The 26,572-nt window shown below is 43.7% G+C and overlaps 1 protein-coding gene across 2 annotated transcripts; it reads left to right on the forward strand.

Annotated features, from left to right (window-relative positions):
• Positions 1–4,487: 4,487 nt before the first annotated feature.
• Positions 4,488–20,721, forward strand: KLF15 (KLF transcription factor 15). 2 transcript variants are annotated; one of them, XM_005288421.5, is made up of 3 exons: positions 4,488–4,786; positions 9,651–10,758; positions 18,684–20,721. In XM_005288421.5, the coding sequence occupies exons 2-3, from the start codon at positions 9,716–9,718 to the stop codon at positions 18,850–18,852; spliced, it is 1,212 nt and encodes a 403-aa protein (XP_005288478.1). In that variant the 5' UTR covers positions 4,488–4,786; positions 9,651–9,715; the 3' UTR covers positions 18,853–20,721. The 2 variants fall into 2 exon arrangements, with proteins under 2 accessions (XP_005288478.1, XP_042705777.1); XM_042849843.2 differs by lacking the exon at positions 4,488–4,786 and adding an exon at positions 5,052–6,401.
• The last annotated feature ends 5,851 nt before the right edge of the window (positions 20,722–26,572 follow it).

The following is a 26,572-nucleotide window of genomic DNA, read 5'->3' on the forward strand; positions in this document are numbered from 1 at the left end:
ATAAGGCTTCAGCTGCAATATTGTGTCCAGTTCTGGGAGCCACATTTCAGGAAAGATGTGGACACATTGGAGAAAGTCCAGAGGAGAGCAACAAAAGTGATTAAAGGTCTAGAAAACATGACATGTGAAGGAAGATGGAAAAAATTGGGTTTGTTTAGTCTGGAGAAGAAAAGACTGAGAGGGGACATAACAGTTTTCAAGATATAAAAGGTTGTTACTAGGAGGAGGGTGAAAAAATTGTTCTCCTTAACCTCTGAGAAGCAATGGGCTTAAACTGCAGCAAGGGAGGTTTAGGTTGAACATTAGGAAAAACTTCCTAACTGTCAGCGTAGTTAAGTACAGGAACAAATTGCTTAAGGAGGTTGTGGAAACTCCGTCACTGGAGGTTTTTTAAGAACAGGTTAGACAAACACCTGTCAGGAATGGTCTAGTTATTACGTAGTCCTACCTTGAGTGCAGGCGACTGGACTAGATGACCTCTTGAGGTCCTTCCAGTCCTACAAGTCTATGAGTCTATAAAGGTGTCAACTCCATATGATCCCTTGTATAAAGAAACCTATAGGCCAAAATCAACATTTAGCCACCCTTTCATTAAAGCAACAATAGAAACTTTGGATAGCTTCTTTAGAAAGCCAAGCCCATACCCATCACCTCTAATATCCATAGTAGATAATATAAAATGTAACCCCACTAAAAGCCTGGGAAATTTTGACAATTGAGAACTTACAGGTATATCAAAATTCAGCCAACTGTTCAGAGATAAAATATTTAAATTACTTGATGAAATACAACTTGCAAAAGACACCAAAATTCTATTATATCAATGCCTGCAACAGACATTTTTCAACCTCCTTCCACCAAGGCAAACCAAAGTAGAATATTGATGGAATTTGAAAAATTACTCACTCTATCGTTTCTACATCCAGGCTTGCTTTCTGTTCTATACAAAGTAATTTCTAGCTGTTACTTAGAGGAAATAATCATGAAAAGTTGGAAAGTTGATGTAGCATAGACACCAAAACTGAGGAATGGGAGAACAAATGGAGCTATAGTCCCTACACCTCAACAAACACATTAATCAAAAATTACATTAAAATTCTTTATCAGTGGTACTTAACTCCCCATAAAATTAAACGAATTTATAGTACAAGGACAGGCAAATTCTGGAGAGCATGTAATGAAATGGGGGGATTTCTCCAGGTACGTTAGATGTGCCCACAAATTAAGACATTTTGGAAAGCCATAAGAGAACTGGGTGTTAGCTGTCAGAAAACCCCTTAGTATTTTTATTAAATTGTCCTGAAAACCCTGCATCTTATAAAAGTCATAAAGAACTGATCACTCATCTCCTGGCTGCTGCTAGAATTACTCTAGCAAGGTGGTGGAAGAGGAGTGACTCCCCTAAAACTATTAACTGGCATCAAAAAGTGTGGGAAATTCCGGTCACTTATCAAGTCAGAGACCTACAGGAGACAAGCAAAAAAATATATAACTACTTAGAAGTCTGGTAGAACTTTCTGAAATTTGCTGGAAGAGTGGCATCACCCACCATCAAACCTGATAGTTTGAGAACTTTTTTCGAATCCTAAGGAATCAAGAAACCCCTTCAACAATTGTCAACATTAAACTCAAAGTCAAGATATTAAAGTAAGGAAAATAGATAGGAGGAAGAAGGAGAAAAGCATGATATTGTGTAGAGGGGATACAACTAAGTAACAGATTGTGTATTTAAATGTAAGAAAAATAAAAGTTTGGACCTAAACATGAGATAATGAAAGCTTTTAACTAACACTACCAACTGACAAGACAGAAAGGGTACGTCTACACTTACCTCCGGGTCCGGCGGCAGGCAATCAATGTTCTGGGATCGATCCCAGAAGTGCTCGCCGTTGACGCCGGTACTCCAGCTCGGCGAGAGGAGTACGCGGCATCGACGGGGGAGCCTCCCTGCCGCGTCTGGACCCGCGGTAAGTTCGGACTAAGGTACTTCGAATTCAGCTATGTTATTAACGTAGCTGAATTTGCGTACCTTAGTCCGAAGTAGGAGGTTAGTGTGGACCAGGCCAAAAGGAAGACAAAGTAGAAATGCATCAACCACAGTATGTGATCAGTAGCACTAAGTTGAAGAAAGCGCCAGGTAGCAGGTCTCATCAATACAACTTTAGGGACTTCTATAGGCCAATTTATAATTGTGTGTTTGTGTATATACAAAGTGTGTTTCTATTAATGTTGTAGAATAAGGTTTATAAGATTGCTGTTATAAAAGAATGGATCTGTTAATAAAATAAAACATAAAGGAATCATCTTTAGCATGTGGAGGACAGTCCTGAAAGTCCTCTACTGCGTCCCCATCCTTATATTTCAGTCATAATGATGCTAAAATGAAGGCTCTAATAAAGAACACTTGATTTTGGTCGTTCCTAAGATATTAATTACAGTGTGTGTGAATTTCACATCTGTGCTGTGGGGTCCGCAGGAGTCTTATTTAAGTCCCACTTGGATCCTATTTTGAGGTCTTGGAACTTAGATGGTGCAAAAGCATTGTTCCTGGTCCCTTTGCATGGTGGTGTATTTCACCCATTCTCAAGCAGTATAGCACTTGAATTTAAAGTAAACAATGAAGTAGGGAATTTGCAAAGTCTAATGTGGATAAAAATATTTGAGGCCAAATTCTTGGCTGGTGTAACTCCATTGCATTTAGCCCTTGATATTTTCACATATATCTAACATATATCAAGTGTGTATTTATATACTATTCATTGAAATGTGTGTACGTTTGTGTCTGTGTATTCTTTTTTTTTTTCAGTGAAAACACTTTTATTTTTTTAATTTAAACCTACCCCTGCAATGTTGGAAACTGAAACACAGCTGTATGTGTGCAGAACAGCTGGAAAATGAAAGAGTTCAGTCTAGTTTCACTGGGTAAACAGGTGACATGCAAAAAAACTAAACCAAACCAACCAGAAGGAAAACTGATCATAAATGATGAAAAAAAATTATTTTTTTCACTTTTAACAATGTATTATAATCGTATTAGTAACAAAAATAAATATTCTTTAAAACTCTTCCTGTGAATCCTTCTAGCTCCCCTCCCCACCTGTTTTCGCCACAAGTTTAATCTTATCTTCCCCTTCGGCTTCTAGGTTCTGCATAGCTCCACTCCTCTCTAACCTGATTTTTTATCACATTATACCTTGCCCTCTCCCTCCCCTAATGATGCCAGCCTCTGTGCATTATCCACCCACCCACCCCTACATACAGCTGGCTCCATGTCTTCTTCTACCCCACCCCTCTGATTAGGATATCTTCCCAGCTATTGTGCACCAAGCCTTTATCCTCTGTCCATTCATACGCTCCTTTGAGATGCTCCCAAGAAATGAGTCAGCAAGAGCAATTTCCCACTGAGTTCTCTCTGTTCTGTGTCTCTGTTGTCTTATTTAAGCTATAACTTCTTCAAAGTAGGGACTGTCTGTATTTTGTGTCTGACACAAGGCTGAGCAGATTATTGGCAGGCACTTAAAAACAATTGAGTGGAGGGATGGTCTGGTAGTTAAGGCTGGGACTCAGGAGATCTGGCTTTAAATCCTACCTCTACCACAGACTTTCTGTTCCGCCTTGAGCAAGTGGCTTAATCTCTCTGTGCCTTGGTTTCCCCATCTGTCAAACGGGGATAATCATGCTTCCTTTCTCAGATCCTTTTTCCTGCCTTGTCTATTTAGGAGATAAGCTCATTGGGGGCAGTGACTGTCCCTTGGTATGTGTTTCCACAGCACAGAACAACACAGTTGGGCTTTGATATTGGTGATATTTAATGCAAATAATTGAGAGTATTTGTTGCTGTGATTAATCATTTTAAATTTTGACATGGTCCTTTTCCCAGTGTTCAAACACCTCTGCTAAAAGTGGATCGACATTTTGTTGAAAATAATTGAATCAGGTTCAGTGCATGTTTGTCTTGCATCCTTTCCAAACAGCAGCAGCCCAGGGCCCATCAGAAACCAAGGACAGAGAAGGCAAGAAGGAAATGGATTCAGATCCATTCATAAGACTGGCATGTGTCTTGAACATTTCCAGCTTTGCAGACTACAATACCACTCCAACCATCCTCCTACACACTCCCACCAACCCAGACCCAGCCCTGTTAGAGAAAAATTCTCCATGTGGTTTCTTCCAGGTTTTGCAGTCCTCAAAATATATTTCTCTCTCTCATTCACATGATCTTCACTGTCATGGCTCAGAGATAGAGTAAGCAGGGAAGCAGCCAAACATTCCTGCCTGAGCTTGGTTGGCTGTGATACAGAACAGGAGGGGCAGGCAGGAGAGGGAGAGGAGGCGGAGGGGAAGGCAGAGGCAGAGAGGATAGGGTGCCAGATGCTTCCATTGACGACAAAACCCTCCGGCCAGCCCCTTTACTTCTGCTTTGGCCAATGAGGTGAGCAGCTTTGGTCGAGCCTCTTTCAAGCCTTCCCCTGCCTTCACTGTGATAACCTCCCTGGCAGTCATGTGATGGGGATATAGTACTACACTAGGGGAGCTAAAGGACACATCAGCAGCCCTGCCACTGCTGTTGCAAATCGGGACCCTGCCTCCAGGCAGTTTTCAAGGACAACAGTTAACAAGCGGCCAGGCCCCCTCCTTAGGAGCGCTGTGGCGTTTGGTGATTGCTGGGGTGTTGCGCTGGTTCTGAATGCCACGAGGAGCTGCTGCCCGCTGGGATATTGCTTGCCTTTGATCTGGGGTGTTTTTTGGTTTTTTTTGGTGTGTGTGTCTGTGCAGAAAAGTTCAGGTAAGGAGTAAAGACACGTTTCTCACCCGCAGGGCGGGGGCAGAACGGTGTCCCGTAGCGTAGAGCATCCTGCCCGCTTGGGGCTGCTGGCCGGGTTAGCACTGCCCGGGGGGCGCGTGGAGCCCCGGGGTCCAGGGAAGGAGATCTCCGGGATTGCTGGGGGGACGGGACATGCTGGAGAGAAGCTCTGGGATCAGCGTTGGGGAGGGGGAAGGAGGAGATCAGGACTTGTTGAAGTGCCGTGCAAAGGGGTGTGTGGGTGGGGGGCGGGGGGGACCTTCGTGCCATCCAGTCCCAATGGACTCTGGAAGAGCAGACTCCACAAGCTGGCTGTGTTTACACGGGCTCTTTCTGCTGGGGGCGGGGGAGCTGGTCGGGCAGGAGCCGGGGCGATGTTTACAACCATATGTTGGCCGGACTGGCAGAGAAGGGACAATTCTCTCTGCCCAGCGCTGAGACCCGCTTCAGTTGCAAGACGGGGCCGGGAATCACTCCTCTCTCAAAGCCAGGAGCCTGCCCGCTCTCTGCCGATGCAATGCGTCCGGAGAGCTGCCCCCCTTTGCCCCCCCACCCTAGACACGGGGGACTAGCTCTTTGCAGAACGATAACGAGTAGATGGTTAAAGCCCCCCCCCCCCCACACACACACTCTTTGCACGGGGGTGACGGCACGCGGCGTTGCGATGCATGGATGTGGCTTGCAGAGGTCGGTTGTTTTGTGGCTCCGGACAGGAGCAAAAGGGAGCCCCCCCAAAAAAGGAGAGCATCGGGCTGCAACGCTCAGGCCCATCTCCCCCTGGCGCGCTGGGAGGCCGGCCGGGGCTGCTCGGGAAGGCGCTGGTGGGGAGCAGGAGGAGGAGGCTGTGTGTGCTCTGCTCGCAGGCTGTTATGGTAATGTTGACAGGAGAAGCAGCGAGGTAGGGTTACTCTCGGTCAAGCAGAGCTCTGGGGCCGAGGAAAGGGTGGGGGGGGGAGCAGTAGCAATGCACTGGGTTCCTTCGCTTCTTAGCCCCGCCAGGTGGGCTAAACACACCCCAAAGGCAACCCCAAATCCGGACTCACAGCCTGGCAAGGCCGAGGGGCTCTGAAATGCAGCATCCCCTCTCCCCGCTTTCTGCCCCGTGCAACGAATCAGTGGCAAGGGATCCATTCCCGATTGAGAAATTAGCATAGAAATGCCTGGAACGAATGTGTGATCGGCATGTGTATGCGAGCGAGGCAGCGGATGACTGCTTCCCCAGCGCGGCAGCGGTTGCTGTAGATTAAAGTGTTTCCTCTTTAAGAAGGCAGGGGAAAGTGGAGGAGCTTTTCAGAAGCCTGCTTTCTCCAAAAGGGCTCTGGGGCGTTTGCAAGCAGTGGAATGGGGAAACCACGCGAGCTGGAAAGCATTCTTCTGAGCTTCCTACTAACGCTCAAAAAACAACAAGGAGTCCAGTGGCGCCTTAAAGACTAACAGATTTATTTGGTCATAAGCTTTCGTGGGTAAAAAAAACCCACTTCTTCAGATGCTAATATAGATAACCCTTAGGCTGCCCCCTAACACCACCCCTTTAAAAGTGGCGATCACCATATCATGCTGTATCAAATGCATCCTCTCTTTAGTGCACCTTGCGGAGGTAATCCTTGGCATGACTACTCTGTATTGTAAAATGGACTGTCAAGAGGCTCCATACCAGGAAGATTACTTTGGAGAACTCATTTCAGTAATGCAGCTCCCAGGCGGCTCATGGGTTTTTCTATTTTAAAAATGCCTCTATATGTTAACTGGCTCCTTTGAAATTTAAGGCCCCCTGTGTTTCAACGTCACTTTATAGTCAGTTTTATGGCCCAATTGGAGCAGGATCAGGCCCTGACACATTTTTAATGCTCAGAGAAAAGCGATTTCCCTGGAAAATGGTTGTCAGCATATCCACAACGGCTTAGCAAGCACCAATTGGCAAAATATGCTCTTGGTGTTATCAGTTGTGTGATATGCTATTTCCTATGATGTTGTAAACATCACCAGGAATAACAGGCTGCTAAATATCTGCCTATCTTTCAGCAAGCTCTGAGGCCTTGACTCTTGTAATGGTTTCTCTGAAACATTGCTGTACAGGGGCATAGGTGTTCCATCCTTTTATTAGCCAGTCACTAAACAGACAACTGTAAAACAGAACAATGTGACTCTGGCATAACATGCAAGAAAACAAAGCTGAGAACTCTTTCGAAACTTGGAGACCATAGTGCTGCTGTGCACTGTTAATCAGCTGCTACATTTCACCCCAGAGGTGGCTGCATTTCAATGGCATAAGAAGAGAAGCCTCTTTTATAAATAGTTTTGGAATGCTTATGGATGCAAATGTTGTATATAAATGTTAGATATATGATATAAGCATTATTTTGTATTAACCTAACTGGTTCTTGTTTCTTTGCAAATGTCTGGCTTGGGCCATATCTTTAGCCAAGGTACTGAGGGTCTTTTGCTCTTTAGATTGGCAAGTAGTGTGGACATTTTGTCATTGATTTCAGTGGGAGCAAGAATGGCTTCCAGATTGAAATGGACATTTAAGAAATCTTTACAAAAAACCTTTTTTTTTCCTATGCTAAGTTTGCTGTCACTCAGATACTTTCTCTCTCTCTCTCTCACACACACTCTCTCGCTCTCTTTAGTAAAAATGTCTTGTGTGCAAAATCTTTGTGGTCACAGCAACAGCAGTGAGAGGTTGGAGCTGGAGCAAAATGGGAATAGGCAGGATTTGAAGCCATCTGCCATATGGGAATGCACCCTCCCTTCTGCCCCACATTAAACTGTGGTTATCTCTGCTTTTGAGGCAAGCAAGACATTAATCAGAGAACCCTTTTTGGAAGCAATAAAAGATTCACAGAACCAGATTCTGATCTCTGTTCACTGGTCAGCTCCACTGACTTCTGTTGGAGTAATTTAATTTGCACTGAGATCAAAATCTGATTCGTAGTCCCCTAGGCATATTTCAGGTATGCTGGCAATCACTTTTACCATTAGAAATGATCATAGGCTAAGGTCACAGAACATGGACACTAACCTTTGTTTGAACTTCCTCACTTTGAGCACATGTGAGTATTTCATTATCAGTTTGCAGGAACAGATGACTGACAGTGGGTGCAAACCAGGAAAATGTACAACTTGGCTTTTAATTCCCCTTTCTTCAAAACCACCATCACCCTCCTCCACCCATAAACATAAATAAGGAAGCTGTAGCTTTAAGAAGTGTGTTTTTACTTCTGCTTCCTGTGGAAGGTTAATAGACTGATGCTGATGGAGCTTGTGAAGGTTGTTGTGCACTGCATCAGCTATAGATTGAGTGCACAGATTTATTTTTATTTCCTCCTAGAAGACAGAGACAGAGGCAATTTGCAGATCAGGCAGCATAGGTGCCCTGGAGTAATAATAAACATCTTCCACCCTTCCCAAAACTGGACGCTATTGACTATTCATGGCAAAGTGTCTTCAGCACAGCAACACTGCCTGTGGAAAATGAGAGTGTGCAACAAGCCTGACTGGCATTTCCTTCATGCTAGGTCACATGCCTTCTGATTGCCTCTCTCTCTCTCTCTCACTCTCAAATACACCCCTATTGACAGATCAGATGATATCTATCTCTGCAATCCACATACCTTCCACAGAGAGGCGTGTTTTATGATGTACATATGCAGCTCAGTTTCCAGTCAGTCACCTTGAGCAGAGCAGAGGACCCAGGGCCAGTGTTCAGCAAAGTCTGCACATCTTCATTTTAGCTCTTTAAGGGTTATATTGTGCAGCTGTTAAGCAGTGATAAAACTCCCAGTAAGATTGTTGTGCCTGAATTGAGGGTTGCCGGAATTGCATTGCCTTCACAGGGAGTTTCGCCTAAGAGAGAACTGCAAAATAAGCCTCTGAACCTGTAGTTCTTTATTTAAGTGAGTAGTCCCAATGAGTTCAATCAGAATGCTCAAGTGAGTAAGAGGTCGAAGGATCAGGCCCGTTGGCCCTACTAAATTGCATGTTCCGAATATAACAAAATGCAGTCACTTGCTGTAGTCACAATGAGTTGAAATCCTACGCAAGAGCTTGGTTCCAAGTTCCCAGTTTAGAAGTTGGCCCCATGTTTAGATCATCTCAGGGCTGTGTAGCCAAGTGACAGGCAGCGTGGAGTGATGAGGGGACACTAGCACAATCAGCTGGCCTGCCAGCACATGGTAATTAGCCCAGCCTGGTGCCAGTCTTATTAAGAGTGATGCAGGTGATGATGACGTTAGCAAACTGATTCATTACATCTGGAAAGGAAAATCGTACTAGTAAATGCTGAAGCACAATAAATATGTTTGGCTCCTGGCAGATTGGTCCTTGCATTATGCTGATTAGCCTATATTTGAATAACTGAGAAAGTTAATAATAAAGTCAATGGAAAGCTATAAGATAAGAAAAGGATTGTGTTCTTTTATGGACCCAAGTTATAAACTTTATTTTTATTTGTTTTTTGGGTGGTAAAAATTTCAACACTTTTTTTTTTTTCCATTCCCTTCTTTGGCTCTCGGTTTCCTTGTCAGGCAAAAGATTATAAATGTATTTCCTCTTGCCAGTAATAGTCTGAGGAGGCACTGTAAATCTAAGGAACACATAGTTGTGAAATGATTTCTGAAAGAATTCTTTTGCAAACATGTGGTGCAATCTTGGAAAATGCCAAGGCACTCAGAATCCTTTGGGGGTGATACAGCAATATGAAAGCATGTAGCAACATGTGTTCCCAGTGAAACTGCATGCCATTGACTCTCATTTGAGCTAGAGAGATTTGTAGGTCTTCTAGTGCATGGAGGTGAATGATTAAACCTGACTTCTGACTGTCAATATTTTTGATCCCTATATTCAGGCTTTCGCTTGAACTTTCACTGTGTGGTATATGCTGGTGGGATATCCGTAACAGATTATCCAGGAATGGTGGATCACTTGCTTCCTGCTGATGAATATTTTTCATCCACAAGATCCCCCGTTGGATACTTTGGGGACATGATGGCCGGTGGGAGGTCGTATCAGATGCTGCCCTCACCTGTGTCAGAAGATGACAGCGATTCTTCAAGCTTTTGCTCTTGTTCCAGTCCTGATTCCCAGGTTCTCAGCTCTAGCTATGGAAGCACATCTAGCGCTGAAAGTCAAGATAATATTTTAGACTATTTACTGTCCCAGGCTTCCTTGGGGAACACCCCTGCTTCTTGGTGGGACAAAAGGAGACTTCAACCAGTAGTGAAAGAGGAGTATTTCAGATTGCCTGAGTTCGCAGTGGATATGGAAGATTCTGGACCATTTCAGCCCACACTTGAGGAGATTGAGGAGTTTCTGGAAGAAAACATGGAGTTGGATCTCAAGGAAGGGCCTAAAAGTGAGACCAAGGACTTGAGAGCTTGCAGCCAAGTTTCCGTTGCTTCAGTCCAGCAAAAAGACCATCTGGTACCTAGCGTTAATTTAAAAGAAAGTAAAAGTGAACAATCAAGTAGCTCAACAGAAGGTAGCGATGTTTCAAACGGAGCTCTATCCCTGGAGGGAGGGATACCTGTCATGCTCCAAATTCAGCCTGTACAGATCAAACAAGAGTCAAATACAAGCCCTAGTTCACAAGGACCAGCACAAGAGAATATTAAAATTGCACAGCTCCTAGTCAACATTCAAGGACAGACATTTGCACTTGTGCCGCAGATTGTTCAGTCATCTAATTTGAACTTGTCCTCTAAATTTGTCCGCATAGCTCCAGTCCCTATTGCTGCAAAGCCTATTGGGCCAGGAGGCATGATCCAGGGTCAAACGGGGATCATCATGGGCCAGAAATTTCCAAAGAACCCTGCGGCAGAACTCATTAAAATGCACAAATGTTCTTTCCCTGGCTGTACCAAGATGTACACTAAAAGCAGCCATTTGAAAGCGCACCTGAGGAGACACACAGGAGAAAAACCTTTTGCATGCACGTGGCCCGGTTGTGGATGGAGGTCAGTACTGGGATGCAGTCATACTCTGTATCCAATAAACATATCATTCACTTGACATAATACGCCAGCCAAACAGGTTTGAACCAAGTTAATTTATAAACCATTTTGCTGTTCTCTGAAACCTGTTTGGTTGGTTTTAAAATTAAAACCACTTCTCTTAATGTTAGATAATCCAGGGACTTTGGTGCGTTGAATAGCATAGCATTACTGTTGACATTAACTGTACAAAAGTCTAAAAAAATACCCCAGTGACTGGTATTTCATTTCATAATGGCCAGATTAGACTTGCTACTGCAGGCATTGCTTTGTATATTCATTGGTCCCATTGCAGCATACCATCTCCAATGTACCATTGATGCAAACTAGGATACACAAAGCAAATTGGGTCATTGGAGCATAGTCACTTCATCACTAATACTACATGGTTGTATGTATTTGTAGATTCAACTACATGGAGGTCAAATACAATCAGTGAAGGGCTATGAACGACATATATGCTTAATAAGACCCTAATAAAATTTTAAAACATTATAAGCAATTTTGTAATTTCCAGAATAAAATACTAGCTTGGGAATGCTATCTCATTATAGGATATGCTACTCAAATTTAATCTATGTTTATTTTATGTTCTGGTTTAGAAATGTATATTAGTGCCCATCCAGATGTACTCCTGAATATTGTACATTTCAAAAGCGAGCATTGGCCTGCTAAACCCAGGGTTGTGAGTTCAATCCTTGAGGGGGCCACTTAGGGATCTGGGGCAAAATCAGTACTTGGTCTTGCTAGTGAAGGCAGGGGGCTGGACTCGATGACCTTTCAGGGTCCCTCCCAGTTCTATGAGATAGGTATATCTCCATATATTATGTATTATTATAATCAGAAGGGCTGGTTAAAATTTTTCTGTCAAAACTTTTCATCAATGGAAAACTGAGTTTTTGAGTAAGTAAAAATTTTCACCGAATTTGTCAGCTTTCCTCAAAATTTTTGATTATTCGTTGGAAAACTGGAAACTGACAAATATTTCTTTTGTGATTAAAAAGTTGAAATTTTCCATGGAAACCCCTTCTCCTCCATTTTTCAATCCGCTCTGGAACCCAGCCAGTTTCTTAACACTAGCAATGAAACTTCATACTCTGTGATGAAAACCAAACATCATCTCAAATCCCTCCTGTTAAATTACACCAAAAGTATTCGAAAGACTTGGCAAAAGGAAAAACATCCTGTAGTGCTTTGATGAGCAATGAGTGGTTAGGAAATGTGTCACACTCATTGTGAACTGAAGAGATAACAGGAGAGATATGAGTAAAAATGCAGATATGCAAGATATGAGATCACTAGGGATGGATGAATTTGTTTGAAAGGAAAAGATCTGAACTAGTCTGAATCTTGTCCCTTTCCTGAAACTGATACACTGAGGTTTCCCCATTGCCACTAGGGCTGAGTGGATCATTTGTAGCTAATACTTCCTGTGATCAGTTTCCTCCCTTTTCTAATTCATGGAGGTTCCATGAGCAGATTGCAATTTTCCTTAATTTATTTGCTACCAATGAAATTTTTCACAAGCTTTGTTTACTTCCAGCCTTGCGATTCAAAATGAACTGAAATTCGACTGTGTCGCTCAGTTGTGATTGGTCACATAAATCACATGGCATTTTTCCATGCTCTCATTGCATGAGCATAGTCCTTTCTATCTGGCTTTCAGTGTCAATGCTTGCAAGGAGCATGTTTAAGATTTGCTTTTCGCTAGCATCTGTGCAAACTTAACGCTTGTTTTCCATGAGCCATGATACTAGTGAAACTTGATTGTCCAAATTTTCGTGGAAAGGGAACAAAACAAAGGGTTGAAATGTGGCCAAAATTTAATTCCTTTAAAAAGCTGAATGAATGTTTGTGGGAAATTGATTTGCAGTATTCAGCTAACCACCAGTGACAATGATCCTGACCCAGGCATATTTGAGGTCAGAAGGTGACTTGCCAGGGCTCTGATTCTGCCTCTTTCTGATTCCCCATTGATTTCAGCAGTCCAAGATCAGACCTCAGGAGTCTGTTTGTGAATTGTTCTTTTGTGGATCTTCTGTGGATGTATCTTATGAGAACACTGGTATTTTCCAGAATGTCAGTCAAAGGTGAATGATTAGGAATATATATGCAGCAATATGGTCTAATGTTCTCTTGGATGCCTTCCATGTAGTGACACCAAGGGTGAGTTTAGCCTCTGTATGTCAACAACCTTACAAGGGTTAAAGTCTAGTGTGAATGGTGCCTAGCAAAAGTACCACAAGGGCAATGGAAGGGCATGTAAAGAGAAGTACTGATCCAGATGGTGAGTGCATCTAGAACCTGTAATTTAAAGAGCCAACTGCGTGGACAGCCACAACTCTTTATGGGCAGAAGCCCAGTAGAGGCTAGGGATTAAATAACTTCCATCCAAAAAAGGCTTGTTTCTGGCAGTTGGATGTTTTTCCAAACCCGTCATTGTGATTGAATCTTTGCATTTAGCATGACTGAGAGCATAAGCCAGAACCCTGGATCCACATGCCCCATAACTTTGAATGAGTTCTGATCCCAGTTTGAAATTTTTCAGCTGGGGCCCATCGCTAACATAGACGAAGGAGGGGACAGACTTTCAAAGGGGCTGTTTCCCTCTATCACAAATCTCTTAGAATAAGCTTGAGATTCCAGCACTCCCATGTGTTCTTCTCAGACATCAAAGTCAGATCTGCAGTGACATACCATAGCCAGAGCCAAGTGAGCACTGAATTACACAGTCCCCTTTCATCAGTAAAGCATGTTTACCTTTTCCAGAAGTTCAGGGAGAGCTGTGAGCTCACATGACTAAGTCAAGTACATCTGGAGTCTGTTCTTAGTATTATATCATCCCAAATGAATTTATGCACTGAGATGCTGCTGCTGGTTTCTTCCACGTTCTTTTCCGTGTGTGTATGGTGTATTTCTTTTTCAACAAAATGAACTTAAAATCGGAGTTAATGGAAAATAACAATTTAGAAAAATGCTGCTTGGTATAATTTGAGTCATAGCGTTTAGCTGCGGGTGGGGTGGCGGGGGAGAAGCTTTTCCTTCTTCCTGTATGGGCAGAACAGCTGAACTAAAACAAACTCCCAACCAACCCTGTGTAAGCTTTAAGTGTAGCAAAGCAAAGTGATGAGCAAGGTTAAACTTTTGCAAGCCGCATACAGCGTGGGATTCCCAAGTTCCTTTCTGAATCTGACTGCTACCAACTTTTGTCCCTCCGTCACAGAAAGCGAGAGCTGCTTTTTTCAGTCTTAGGCAGTATGCAAACAGCAGAGTACAGAAACTGCCAGTGACCCATTTAGTCCAGTATCCTGTTGTACCGGTCAGAGCATTGATCCATGTCAGACCAGGTTACACCTTAGGTTCATCTATGTCAGTGGTTCTCAAAGCCGGTCCGCCGCTTGTTCAGGGAAAGCCCCTGGCGGGCCAGGCCAGTTTGTTTACCTGCCACGTCCACAAGTTCAGCCGATCGTGGCTCCCATTAGCCGCGGTTTGCCACTCCAGGCCAATGGGGGCTGCAGGAAGCGGCGCGGGCCGAGGGATGTGCTGGCCGCCCTTCTCGCAGCCCCCATTGGCCTGGAGCGTCGAACTGTGGCCAGTGGGAGCTGCGATCATCCGAACCTACGGATGCAGCAGGTAAACAAACTGACCCGGCTCGCCAGGGACTTTCCCTGAACAAGCGGCGGACCAGCTTTGAGAACCACTGATCTAGGTTAGTGGCTACTGCCTGCCACTGCTGAGAAAGGCAAAACCATGAAACTCACACCTGAATTTCAGTATCTTATTTGGGAAATTTGGTGAAGACAGATGCAAGCTACTGCACTTTGGAAGGAAGAGTTTAAAGGGCTTGTAAACCATGCTGATGAGTCTGAGTTAGCTGTAACGTCTCAGGAAGATGATCTTGGCAATGATATAGTATAGGCAAGTTGCTGGAGTTGCCTGCTCAGGGCACCACAATGGCCCCAAAATGGGAATAAGATTCTTGGGGCTGATTATCATTTACACCGTATAAAGCCATGGCTGTGCTAAAGGAAGCTTACTGTATGAGGCTGTGTATTTCCTGAGCACACAGTGCGTTACAGGACACAAAGAAAGTTCAGGTGCTGTAACTCCAGCAGGAGGTGGATGGGGGGAGGAGATCCCTGTGAGGATTCCCTCGCAGAAATAGATCCCTCACAACATCCTGTTAGGTAGGAGGCTTTTCCTTCCAACTTACAAGGCCACAAGGTTCAAGCCCAAGCTTCTTGGATCCCCAGGGACACCCAGGAGGCCCGGGGCATCCACACAGAGAACCTGTACTTCTGCTCTGGCCCTCATACAATGTGTTGTTTCCCCATCCCTCTACCATATTCCAGCCCCTCCTCCCTCAATCTCTACCCCCTGCCCTAGCTGGCATCCCCAGAATGGCATAGAGGCTTCTGCAGGGTCTTGAGGACAGGGAAAGGTGCTGTGGAAATGGTTGAGCCTTTCTTTTGCAAGGGAAAGGGAGATGTGCCTGAAGAACCTCTGTGTTTGGATCTTGCGGTCACAATGTGGGCCATTATTGTTCTTTACCGTGTGTACCCCAGTAGCTCTCGGGATTGGGGCCACGTTGTGGGCATTGCCCCTGCCTGTTTCATAGGAGTGGTACAGAAAGGGCTAGTTGGATGCTCCCTTTCCTATAATACAAGACGAAGAAGAGCTAGGGCACACAGTGAAATTTAAAAGGCAACAGAAAGAAGCTACTTTATTATGAAACTTCTAGTTAACTGATGGAACTGGAATGTGGAGGAGTCAGACTAGATGATCATAATTGTGCTCTCTGAATCTCCTTCTTCTCTGGGTTCCAGAGTTTTTTAAACAACATTGTAGTAAATGCCTTTTCATCACAGCTGTTACACCAACTGCGGGGCTACTTTATTTCTGAATTCAGAGGGAAACTGTGAAGGGCTGACCCTCCCAAGTTCCTGGCAGCCTTTGAAATAAATCCCTCAGGTGGAAAATACTCTCACCTGTTCCTGAAGTGAGAATTCTAACAAGATGCAATCACTCTCTTACAAGATAGGTCTCCCTTGAGCAGAAGCTGACAGTCTGGCTAAATAGTGTGATTCAGCTCCCTGACTGAAGCCAGCAGGTAGAGTGGAAGGAAGGCAACAAACTCAGTGTCATTCTGCATTTACGGGGCTACATTCATCCTTGGCCCATCTCCATCAAGTGCAGTGGAATAACAAGAGGGGTGAATTTGGCTCCTTGTGTTTGTGTGAGATTTCCAAACGGCCTCTGTCTTTATTTGGGAGGAGCTGTTATTTCTTAGGTGCTGGGATCATAAAATTTGGGCTGGTTATTCGTAAGTGGTGCCTCTTTTGCATTTGCTACCTGCTTGAATTTGGAATTCCATCAATTTTTTTAGACTGTAAGGTGAGACGGGACCTTTACGATCATTTAGTCCGATATCTGCATATCGCAGGCAATAGAATTCTATCAGCTTTCCCGTTCTAACTTTTGGGTTGTTGTTTTTTTTGTAAACACAGGGGGAGAGAGAGGGGTTTATTTCTGTGGGCCCAGTAAGGTGATCTTTCCATGAATGCTGGGTAACAGCATTGCAACATTCTTACTTCTTCAATTAAGGGCTTCGTTATGAGGCTAAGTGTATTTTTATCATATTAACTCACATTAGCTTCCCAGGCTCACGTAACACACACATCTCTGACATATGACTCCCTCCCCTCTCCCTTGGTGCAATTGCCAGAGACCCATTGCAGTTGTCTTGCTCTGAGCTTGTTTCAGGTCCCTCCATCCCACTATTCCTTGTGTTTTATAATGATATTGACACCTGGATGAGGCAGCCCTGTATTTTCCAGCTCCTGCCTCTGCCTTGAGGATTGCTCTGTGTTTGTGTCTCAAGGACCCCTATCCTGAGGTGGATTTCTCTTCCACCTGAGAAAGTGACTACCTTCCCTCGCAAACAAATCAGTTCCTTGTCCAACATGTCTGATCCCATGTCTTGCCACTGTGATATCTTGGTGAGGTCCTAGCAGCTCTCAGTCTGCGAAGTTCTGTACAGTATATGCTGCCCTTCCCTTTCTCGCCTGTTGAGTTGCCCTGAAAAGTTTCTCAGAGTCCTATGAACTCATGGTTCTTAAAGATAATTCCTTTAAGGACACCGCATCAGGGCCAGCCCAATGAAGGAGTTTCACGAGCAGTTCATGGTCATGTCAGTGTTCCAGGCTCTGGTCATGGCTGGGTACCCACTGCTGGCAACCCACTGCAGTGTTAGAGAGAGAAGTGTTCGCGGGTGCAGATGGGCCCAAATTCAGCCCTGGATCACAACACTCAAGAACTTTTGGAAAGTTTGGATCTGTAGCAAAATCTAAACTATCCACTCTGTAGTGGACAGTGGAATAAAAACTTAGAATAAAAAAAAAAATTCCTAAATCCAAACATTTGATCCTGACCATCAACTGGTAGCATGGGATCATCTCTAGTTGCAATTTTAATGTATTTTCTTGCATGAAGGATTTAGAGTGTGAGCGGTAAGGTCTCTTTCCACCTCAAATGGTGCTCTTTATTTCCCCTCCAGAAATTGTATATTTACACAAGTGGTGGTGTGATGTTTTTGTTCCACAAATGCACATTTTTCCACAGGTCCTTTCCTCTATTTATTCAGCAAACATTCATGACTTCATGTATTTATTGTAAATAAACAGCTGATATCGTTTCTTGAGAACTCTTTTTCTGTACCACTCTTTGGTAGTGTTCTGGCAACTCACACTCATCATCCTTTGTTGGACAGCAGTTCTGCATGCATCCAGAAGGAACTGTCTTAGCACGACATTGTTAACACTTGGGCTCCCAGCACTGGGATGGGCTAGAAATAGCACCAACCCAGCTGCTCGGTCCCAAGGATTAGCTGGTTTATTTGAGTTTAAAGTGGGCCTCTGAGATTCACAATGGCTATTTGGGGACTATTCCTTGGCAGTTGCGGGTGGGAGATGTCTAAAAATAAAATGATATTGGGGAATCTAATTTTGGTAACTGAGGGCCAAATCCTTATCTCCATTTGTACCAGTGTAAATCCAGAGTAGCTGCAGTGTAGCCAATGGAGTCATTCTGGATTTACTCCAATATGACTGTGAGCAGGAATTGACAGTGAGACATTAATAGCCCTTTATTTAATCATTCGGGAGAGAAGAAGAAAGGCCAAATTCTTAGGTCAATTCAATAAGCCAAGTGGCTTCAGAGTAAGTATGGCTGACTCTGCCTGGGTAGTCCCTCGCATAGTATCTGGCCACAGTCTCACAAACTAGTCATGATTGAGGATATTGCTGTTCCTCCAGCATTCTGAGCATGCCCAGGTGAGACTGGCAGAAGCCTTAGCTTTGGAACATTGGTGGTGGTCTCTGCTCAGGAGAGGCCCAGAACTGGAGTTTAAGGAAGATGCTGTGGGTTAGAATGGATGTGCATTGGCAGAGCTTTGGGAGGTTTGGGATTGGAATAGCACGGGATGCTGCAGGTCAGTAGTGATGATGCAATAGCCGGGTTGTGTGTATGTGTAGTCAGGGATTAGGGTAAAGCTTATACACCGGTAACCCCTTTAGGGCCTGTCTCCAGTCAGTGCTATCAGTTATATGAGCACCAAAGAATGATGCAATGAAGTGGGTAGTGTATTACTGCTGCCCTCTGCTGGATAGAATGAGAACTGCTCCAGTGTATGTCATGGGCCTTATACTGCTGACAGATTCTCCTTTAGCTTAAGTGCTTGGGCTTCTGCGGCAGGAGGACTTGAGTTCTATCCCCGCTGCTGTCATGAAGTTCCATGCATGCAGCATGGGCCATGGAAAAGTAACAATGACATAAAAGAATTAGCAGCAAAAATCTGAAGAGGTTTTTCTTTTCTAAACCTCTGCTTGCAGGTTCTCCAGATCAGATGAGCTCTCCCGGCACAGACGCTCCCACTCTGGAGTGAAACCTTACCAGTGTCCTGTCTGCGAGAAGAAATTTGCTCGAAGTGACCACTTATCCAAACACGTCAAGGTGCACCGGTTCCCTAGAAGCAACCGCTCTGTGCGCTCAGTGAACTGATTGGTCCCGCCTACCCCTTGCCACCCGTCCATCGCAGAACAGCCGACAACAGCACTTTGCTCACTATATTTCTTGTGATAATTTATTTGTCTCCATAGAACAGTCAGCGCTGTTACTTCACACTACCACCTCTGAATGTTTTGTGTCCTACAAACATAATTTGAGAACAAAGTTCTTTTGGGGGAGGGTGGGGTGGGTTTTTTATTAATATTATTATTATTATTATTATTTTATTATTTTATTTTCATTTCCTTCTATCTTTCCCTTTGCTGCTGCTTCTTTTTGGAAATTACAGTGTTTTATTTTTAGCTGTTTTCTGCTGCACAAGGCAAATTTATGGGCTACTTGCTGCTAGTTAATTATAGTCCTGGCATTCCTGAGGGCTTTGCTCATGTACAGGGCCATTCATTGTGAGTTTTTATTAAGCTGGTCTATTTGTCCAGTTTGGAAACAGTAAATTCCTTTTGAAATGAAAACAGCTCCTTTGTTTTTCAGTCGCCTGAGCCAAGGATTTGTGGGGGCAGGCAAAAGGAGGAGGAGGAACGGTTGGGAGGTGGGGAGTAGTGGGATTGGAATTGGTGTCCCTGATTTCGCTAACACACCATCCTTCAGTGGTCCTTGCTGTTCATAACTTGGTCGGCAAATCTCGTGCACCCGGAAACTGGAACTGACAATGTCTTTAAAACAAAAACCCCAAACGCTCAGGCCAGATTAAATGGGCTGGAATGAAGGCCTTTCACTGTGGATCAGAGTAAACTGCCTGCATGCCTTCCATCTTATGTGGCCAATGTGTTGAGCGTAGGGAGATGCCTACATATTTAAGGAAACAGTGATTACACCTTGGCTCTGGCTGAAACGATCCTCTTCATTATCAGGAGTGTTGTTGGTTAGAGCAGGGGGGACTGGATGTCAGGACTCCTAGTTTCTATTCCTGGCTCTGCTGTCATCTCACGGTGTGACATTGGGCAAGCACCAATCCTGAAAGGTGCTGGGTGGGCATCTTTAACTCCCCCTGACTTCAGCAGATGCCTAGCAGACTTGGGCCCTGAAACTCTTCATAGCTTGGTTCCCCCATCTGTACAATGAGGATAATAATACTTATATCCCACCCAGGAGAGATTATGAGGCGTAATTAATGTTTGTAAAGCACTTTGAGATCCTTAGCTGATGGGGATCTTTAAGTGCAAAGCATTATTTTATTATTAACAGCCATGTCAGAGCTCCACGCAGCTGGGGTGTGAATGGGTGGGAACAGTAGCCAGTAGAAACAAATACATATGGTCGCTACCTAAGTGGCTAAGAAGGAAATTTTAAACAATAATCAGATGGTAGCAGCAACGATATTATGTTTGTGTTTCTTGTTTTGTTTTGTTTTTTTAACTCTGCTGATTGTAGGAATCTTCAGAATACAATAGAATTCAAAAAATCAGAGACGATTGTATAAAGGATATTGCATTTCCTTTCCACTAACAGATGGCATCTGTCTGTCTTCTTGTCAGCCAAATGGGAAATAAAACACTGCAATTCTCACATTAGTCGGTAGAAGTGGAGAACATACTGTATGTAAGAACAATAGAGCTAAAACGACCTTATTTTAGGAATGCATTCCTTTTGTCCTCTAGAAATTAATATAAATGAACTATCTTTTGTTGACTGGTTTATCTCACATCCTATGAATGTATGTAAATAAAACTGTACATAGATGCATATCTATATAAAATATCTTTTAATAACATATCAAAATTTGTGTAAATTGGAAACAAAAATATCTATAAAGCCAGTGTACATAAGTTACAATTCTGTATATTTTCTTTTGTTCTTCATAAAATATATTTACTTTGACAATAAAATGAAAATGGAAATTTTAAATCCCTTTTGAAATGATTTTTTCCCCAATCATGTTTGAGAGAAGAAATTAGTTCTTGCGTTTTGTTTCACGTGGACATAACTTCTTAGGTATGGGGTGAAAGGGTGAGGCTGGAGTTCGTCCACAGTTAACTTCAGAAGCTTTTGTGATCCTGATAGGCCCAAAGTTAACACTAGTGATGTTTGCTCTGCTTCATGTGACAGGCATAGGACCAATATTCAGCAGGGATCAGAGCTCAGAAATTATTGGGGGTCCTGAGACGTTTCTGTTCCCCCTTCTGTTCTATTTAAGTTTTCATGCCATGCCTGTCAGTCACTGTGGTGCCCTCTGTGTAGGGTGACCAGATGTCCCGTTTTTAAAGGGACAGTCCCATTTTTGGGGACTTTTTCTTATATAGGTGCCTATTCCCCCCACCCCCTGTCCCATTTTCTCACAGTTGCTATCTGGTCACCCTACCTCTGTAGTATCTGACTGCCATGGAACATGCTTGCAGTGCAAATGTGGTTAACGAATGAAAAGCTAACAGGGCTCAAGGCAGTGGGGTCTAATGGTTAGTGTGTAAAACGAGGACTCAGGGCTGCAGGGTTCTAGTTGTGGCTCTGTCAATAGCTCACTGTGTGACCCAGGGCAAAGTACTGAACCACTCCATGCCTCAGTTTCCTCATCTATAAAATGGGCATAATGATACACCACAGAAATATTGCAGGGGTTTAATTATGTTTATAAGATGAAAGGTGCTAAAGAAGAGCCAGGGATTATTAGTAGTAATAATAGTCATAGGGCTAGACTGTGAAATTAAGCAGCCAGTAGGAAAATCCTGCATGACATAACACAGATTTAATTGCTAATTCATTTTGGTCTGATTTTCTTGTGAAAGCCCCATATCCAACAGAATGGTACATGAGATCTGAAAGCCCTCCATGGGTCTGGGGAGGAAGACAAATTCTGTCCTGCTTTCTACTCCTCTTTCACAGAATTGGGGCATAACATATGCTGCTCTCATGCTCTGCACAGGAGGACACCTGTACTGCCTGGAGTCTGTCTGTCTTTTCACCATTTGAGGAGGAAATCAAAGATGTATTTCCCGTCAGCATTGTGTCTGCATCTATGCAGGACCTGCTATGCGGGGTCAGACCAGTGGTCCACATAGTCCAGAAACATATCCCTAGCAACAGGGATGGCTCTATGTTTTTTGCCACCCCAAGCATGGCAGTCAGGCAGCCCTCACAGTGACCGGTAGGCCATCCCCCCCGCGGCTTGCTGCCCCAGGCATGCGCTTGCTGCACTGGTGCCTGGAGCCGCTCCGGCCTAGCAATGTCTAATACCAGGCTAACAAGCATTTAGGGACAGTGTATATTATTTTCCTGACCCACAGGTTACTCCACCAAAACATACTGACATATGACCCAAGTCTTTCTATAACTTTGATGGTGATCTTACAGAATCCTTGCATGACCAACAACATAGCTCAGGAATGTATCAAACCGGGTTCCATTCTCCAGTGTGTGTTGTTAACTCATAAAATGTGGCAAGATCAGAGTCCTAAAAGCACTAGACTGCTGGTTGCGTGCAGGCTTTGAATAGTAAACATTCACCTTTCCCATCTCCTCTCTTTACAGACGTTATATATTAAACCAGTTACTTTATATTAACAAACACCACAATCTCATCCCCATCTTCCTTGTAGTTCTGATATGAATATAACTTTGCAATCTACTCTAAAATGAACTGGAAGCGGAAATTCTTATGCCACTGCAGTAGAAGGTACTGTATTTAAAGCAGAACTGGAGTTATTAAAAAAACCTACTATTAGAGCAAAAGTGAACATTTTTTAACCCTAGTCTGGGTCCCGTTGCAACCTGGAATATTTTGTTTTCCGTTAAATGGCATTTTTCCCCTTTAAAAAAAAAAAAGTGTATACATTCAAAAATGTGCCTGATTGTTAGGCAAACGGATATCTGTCCAAAAGAAATTTGAAAAATTTGAAATCTTTTCTCAAAAATAGGGCCGTTTATGGGGTGCAAGTTGTGCCATTATTGAGTGAAAGTTTATAATGTTTCAGGGGTTTGTCATGAAAATTGGACAATTTTTGAAAATTCCAAATGAAGCTTTTGAATTTTACATAGACTTACTTGCATACATCCACCTATCGTGGACATAGGCCCTGATCCAGTAACGCACTTATGCACGTATTTAACTTTAGATACCTGAGTCGAAGATAATAGGACTACCTATAGGCTTGAATTTAAACATATGCTTAAATTCTTAGGTGGATTGGGACCATAACTGGAGACACCTTCACCATGTCCCTTATTCAATAAAGCATCTCTATTCAGCAAAACACCGAAACACGTAACCTTTAGGCACATGCTTAGTTCCTATTGACTTCAGTCATCTATAGTTGCAGCTAGAAATATAAATAAATTACATATTGACCCTACCATAAATCTATAAGATGATTGTCATGATCCCAAGGTTTGTATGCGTCTCTAAAATATTTTAATGGCCATTTTTGGTTGCTGTCATCTTAATTTCTTCAGAGTTTAGCAGAAAAAAACACATTAAATGATAGAAGGTAAGAAATGAAGTCTGATAAAGTCAAATGCAGGTGGGGCATAGCCATAACAATAAATAGATGTTGACATGAACACGCTTGACATACAGGTCTGTCTCATCTTACACTGGGGTTACGTTCCACAGTCAGCGCCTAAAGCGAAAATCGCATATAGTCAAAATTACATTGAGTATAATGGCAGGCGGAATCGCCCACACTACAGAAACAGTATTTAAATTGTTTCTCTTTTTTTTTTGTTTTTGCCGACCGTGTAAAGCTGAAATCGCACATGTTAAATGCGCCTAAGATGCGACAGGCCTGTATATCTATTTTACCATTGACTAAATGGAAGCTTAGAATGGTTTAGTGACTTGTCCAAGATCACACAGCAAGGCCGAGGTAGAGATGGGAATAGAAACAAGAAGTCATGAAACTTAGTCCTATTCTCTACCCACTGGAGCGGACCACATGTAGATAACACACATTAGATTACAGAAGCCAAAGAGTAAAAGAACTTAAGGGCAGGACATCTGATAAGAGAAGGTAAGAACAGGGCACTAGATAAAGTTAGGTTGTACTGATAATTATTACAATGGGAAAAGATGCCAAGGAGAGAAAAAGAACCAGTTTGCCAAGATCCTGATATCATGGCTCACTACTTAGCCAGGCCAAACTCACTGGGTCTGGCTCTCCTATTACTTAAATCAGTTTTATACCAGTGTAACTCCATTGGCTTCAGCGGAATTACTCCCAATTTACACCCATGTGATGGGAGAATCAGGCCTGGTCTCGGGCTCTGATTTGGCGTGGTCAATATCCATGCACATCAATCCACTAGCTTCAATGGGCTGACTCATGTGATTAAGGGTGGCAGAACTGACCCCCTGTGAGGATTTCAATATTTGTGTATATTTGTTTCTCATTGCTGTGAGGACTGTCGCACACCAAGGATTGTTGCAGTCTCTCTGCTTCCTTCCCCTGGGATTTCCTGATTTACAGGGTCGGTGGTAGGAGGAGGTTGGAACATTTCTCCTTTTCTAACATACCACTTATACATTTAAACCAAACAAGCAGGTGACTTCAGAACAAAGCACCTGGCACTGAGCCGAGGTTAATGACTACAGTGACCTCCTTGCTGTTATGTAAGCCTTTGTGTTTTGTAACACGGGCACTCAGTGCCTCCAGCTCGCTGATCCTGCCATCCCATTTGAGAGAAATAGCAAAGGTGTGGACAGGGATGTGGTTTTTTCCCACTTAACAGCACCTATTGAATCTTTCCTGTTTGGTTCACTGAGCATTACGCATTGTAGTAAAATACCAGTTGTTCTCTTATTTAGAAATACCATAGATGTGGCCCTTCTAAGGAGGGCAGGCCTGATTGGTGCCGAGGCACACTGACTTCAGTGTGAGTTGTGGGCGCTTAGCAACTCACAGGAGCTGCTCAGCACCATAAGGCCTGATCCATCCGCCATGGAAGTTAATGGCACTCTTCCCATTGCTTTTCACGGGAGCCAGAGTGGGTCCTTAATCTGTTACAACAATACTTCCCCAAGTCCATATTGTGATCTCACTTTTTTGTGGTGAAGCTGACATGAACCCAATTAAGGTGGCCCCTCTTTTCTCTAGATCGGGCTAAATCTCCTTGGCACCGAGACGAGCATGCTGCTGAAAGCTTTCATCAGTGTACCTATCCTGCCCTTAATTTTATTCTACTAAGGAATGTGTATGTCTTGGCCTGCATCCTGCTAAAATGGGGTCATTCGTAAGGCTTCCTATGGTTTACAACAACATTAGTAAGGCGTCCTATAGTTTCAAACAACATCCGAGAAGGTTCCAGCCAGCTGGAGCAGAGGGCAGGGTTACATCTTTCTGCTTAGCTCTGCAAGCCAAAGTATTATGTAAAACAGACATGAAATATGTGAATGACAAGTTAACTCTTCGAAAGACTGGAAGACACGGCCTGAGTGTCCTCTCACTTACGACAGGGCAACTAAGGAATAACTGCTCCATGGGTATCAGTGGAGTTATCCCAGTTCTGAAACTGGTATAAATGAGAGGTGAATCGGACCTGTTGTTTTTCTGGAAAAGAAAGGAGAGCAAGAGGTATGTTAACAGGGAGATATTCTCCTGCCTCCTCCAACATGCACAGAGGTTTGGGCCCCATTTATACAGCAAAAGGTACCCCTGCATTACTATTATATAGCACTGCAAGAGGGTCCTGGGTGGAACCATCACAGCAAAACTAGATTAGACCCCAAGAGGGAGAAAAATCTAGTGATTAGAAATGGGGGGTTGGATGAAAGGACAACAGAGGTCTCTTCCTGATGTTGCAACTGCCTCCTTGTGTGACCTCAGGGAAGTCATTTAACTGCCCCGTGCCTCAGTTTCCCCTAGTGTGAAATGAGAATAATATTAATGGGTGCTTTGAGCTCCTTAGATGAAATGTGACACAGAAGTTACTATCCAGGGTTTTTAGCACACCCTTTGACATAGTGTCTGAGCACATACCAGCAGTGCATCTAAGTAAAAGCATAAACTACTATTATTTTACCTCTCAAAATATTCCGGCCAAAATTTTCAAACCTAGATGCCTAACGTGAGGTTCCTAAATCTCTGGATAGACACCCACATAAGAAAGGCATGATTTTCAAAAGCGCTGGGCAGCTGCAGCCTTCATTGCCGTCACTGGGCATTGGATTGGGCTCTCAGAGTTAATATAATGTTCTGATTGGAAAGAGAAGTAGCGGGCTATTGTGCTGAAAAGACTCCAGGCCTTTCATAGACCAGCCTCCAATAAGTGCAAGAGTGCCACGAAGGCCGGGTTTGGCAGCTGGAGAGCTGGCTTTTTCTGGGAATTCTAAAAATGGCAGCCAGGTAGTTGCCCACTTTTTGTTTTCGCTGATGCGTGTTATTTTTCCGGAGACAGCGTGTCCCCCACCTTGGAGAGCAGAAATTAGATTCATTCACAGGGAAGGTCCCCAGTGGCAGATAATCCAGCTGGAAGGTAAAGTGTTTGCAAATTCGGTTATGCCAGAGAATGGCCATAATGGGTCAGTGCTGTTCGGAAAAGGGGCTGTGCTAGACAGAGCACTAGTCATAGCATGTGAGCTGTGGGGTGCGCTGGTTCAGAAGTTCCCCTCATTGGTTGTTTCAGGAGGGGAGCATCCAATAGGGTTTAAGCTGCCCCACTGGAAAACCTGACAGACGGTGATGATTCTACATGGTGAATCCCTGCCCAGGATAAGGAACCTACCCGGTGTGTGGGGATTTAAATGACACCTGCCTGCACTGGATTTTCT

This window comes from Chrysemys picta, chromosome 7, assembly GCF_011386835.1.
Source record: "Chrysemys picta bellii isolate R12L10 chromosome 7, ASM1138683v2, whole genome shotgun sequence".
Lineage (NCBI taxonomy): Eukaryota > Metazoa > Chordata > Testudines > Emydidae > Chrysemys > Chrysemys picta.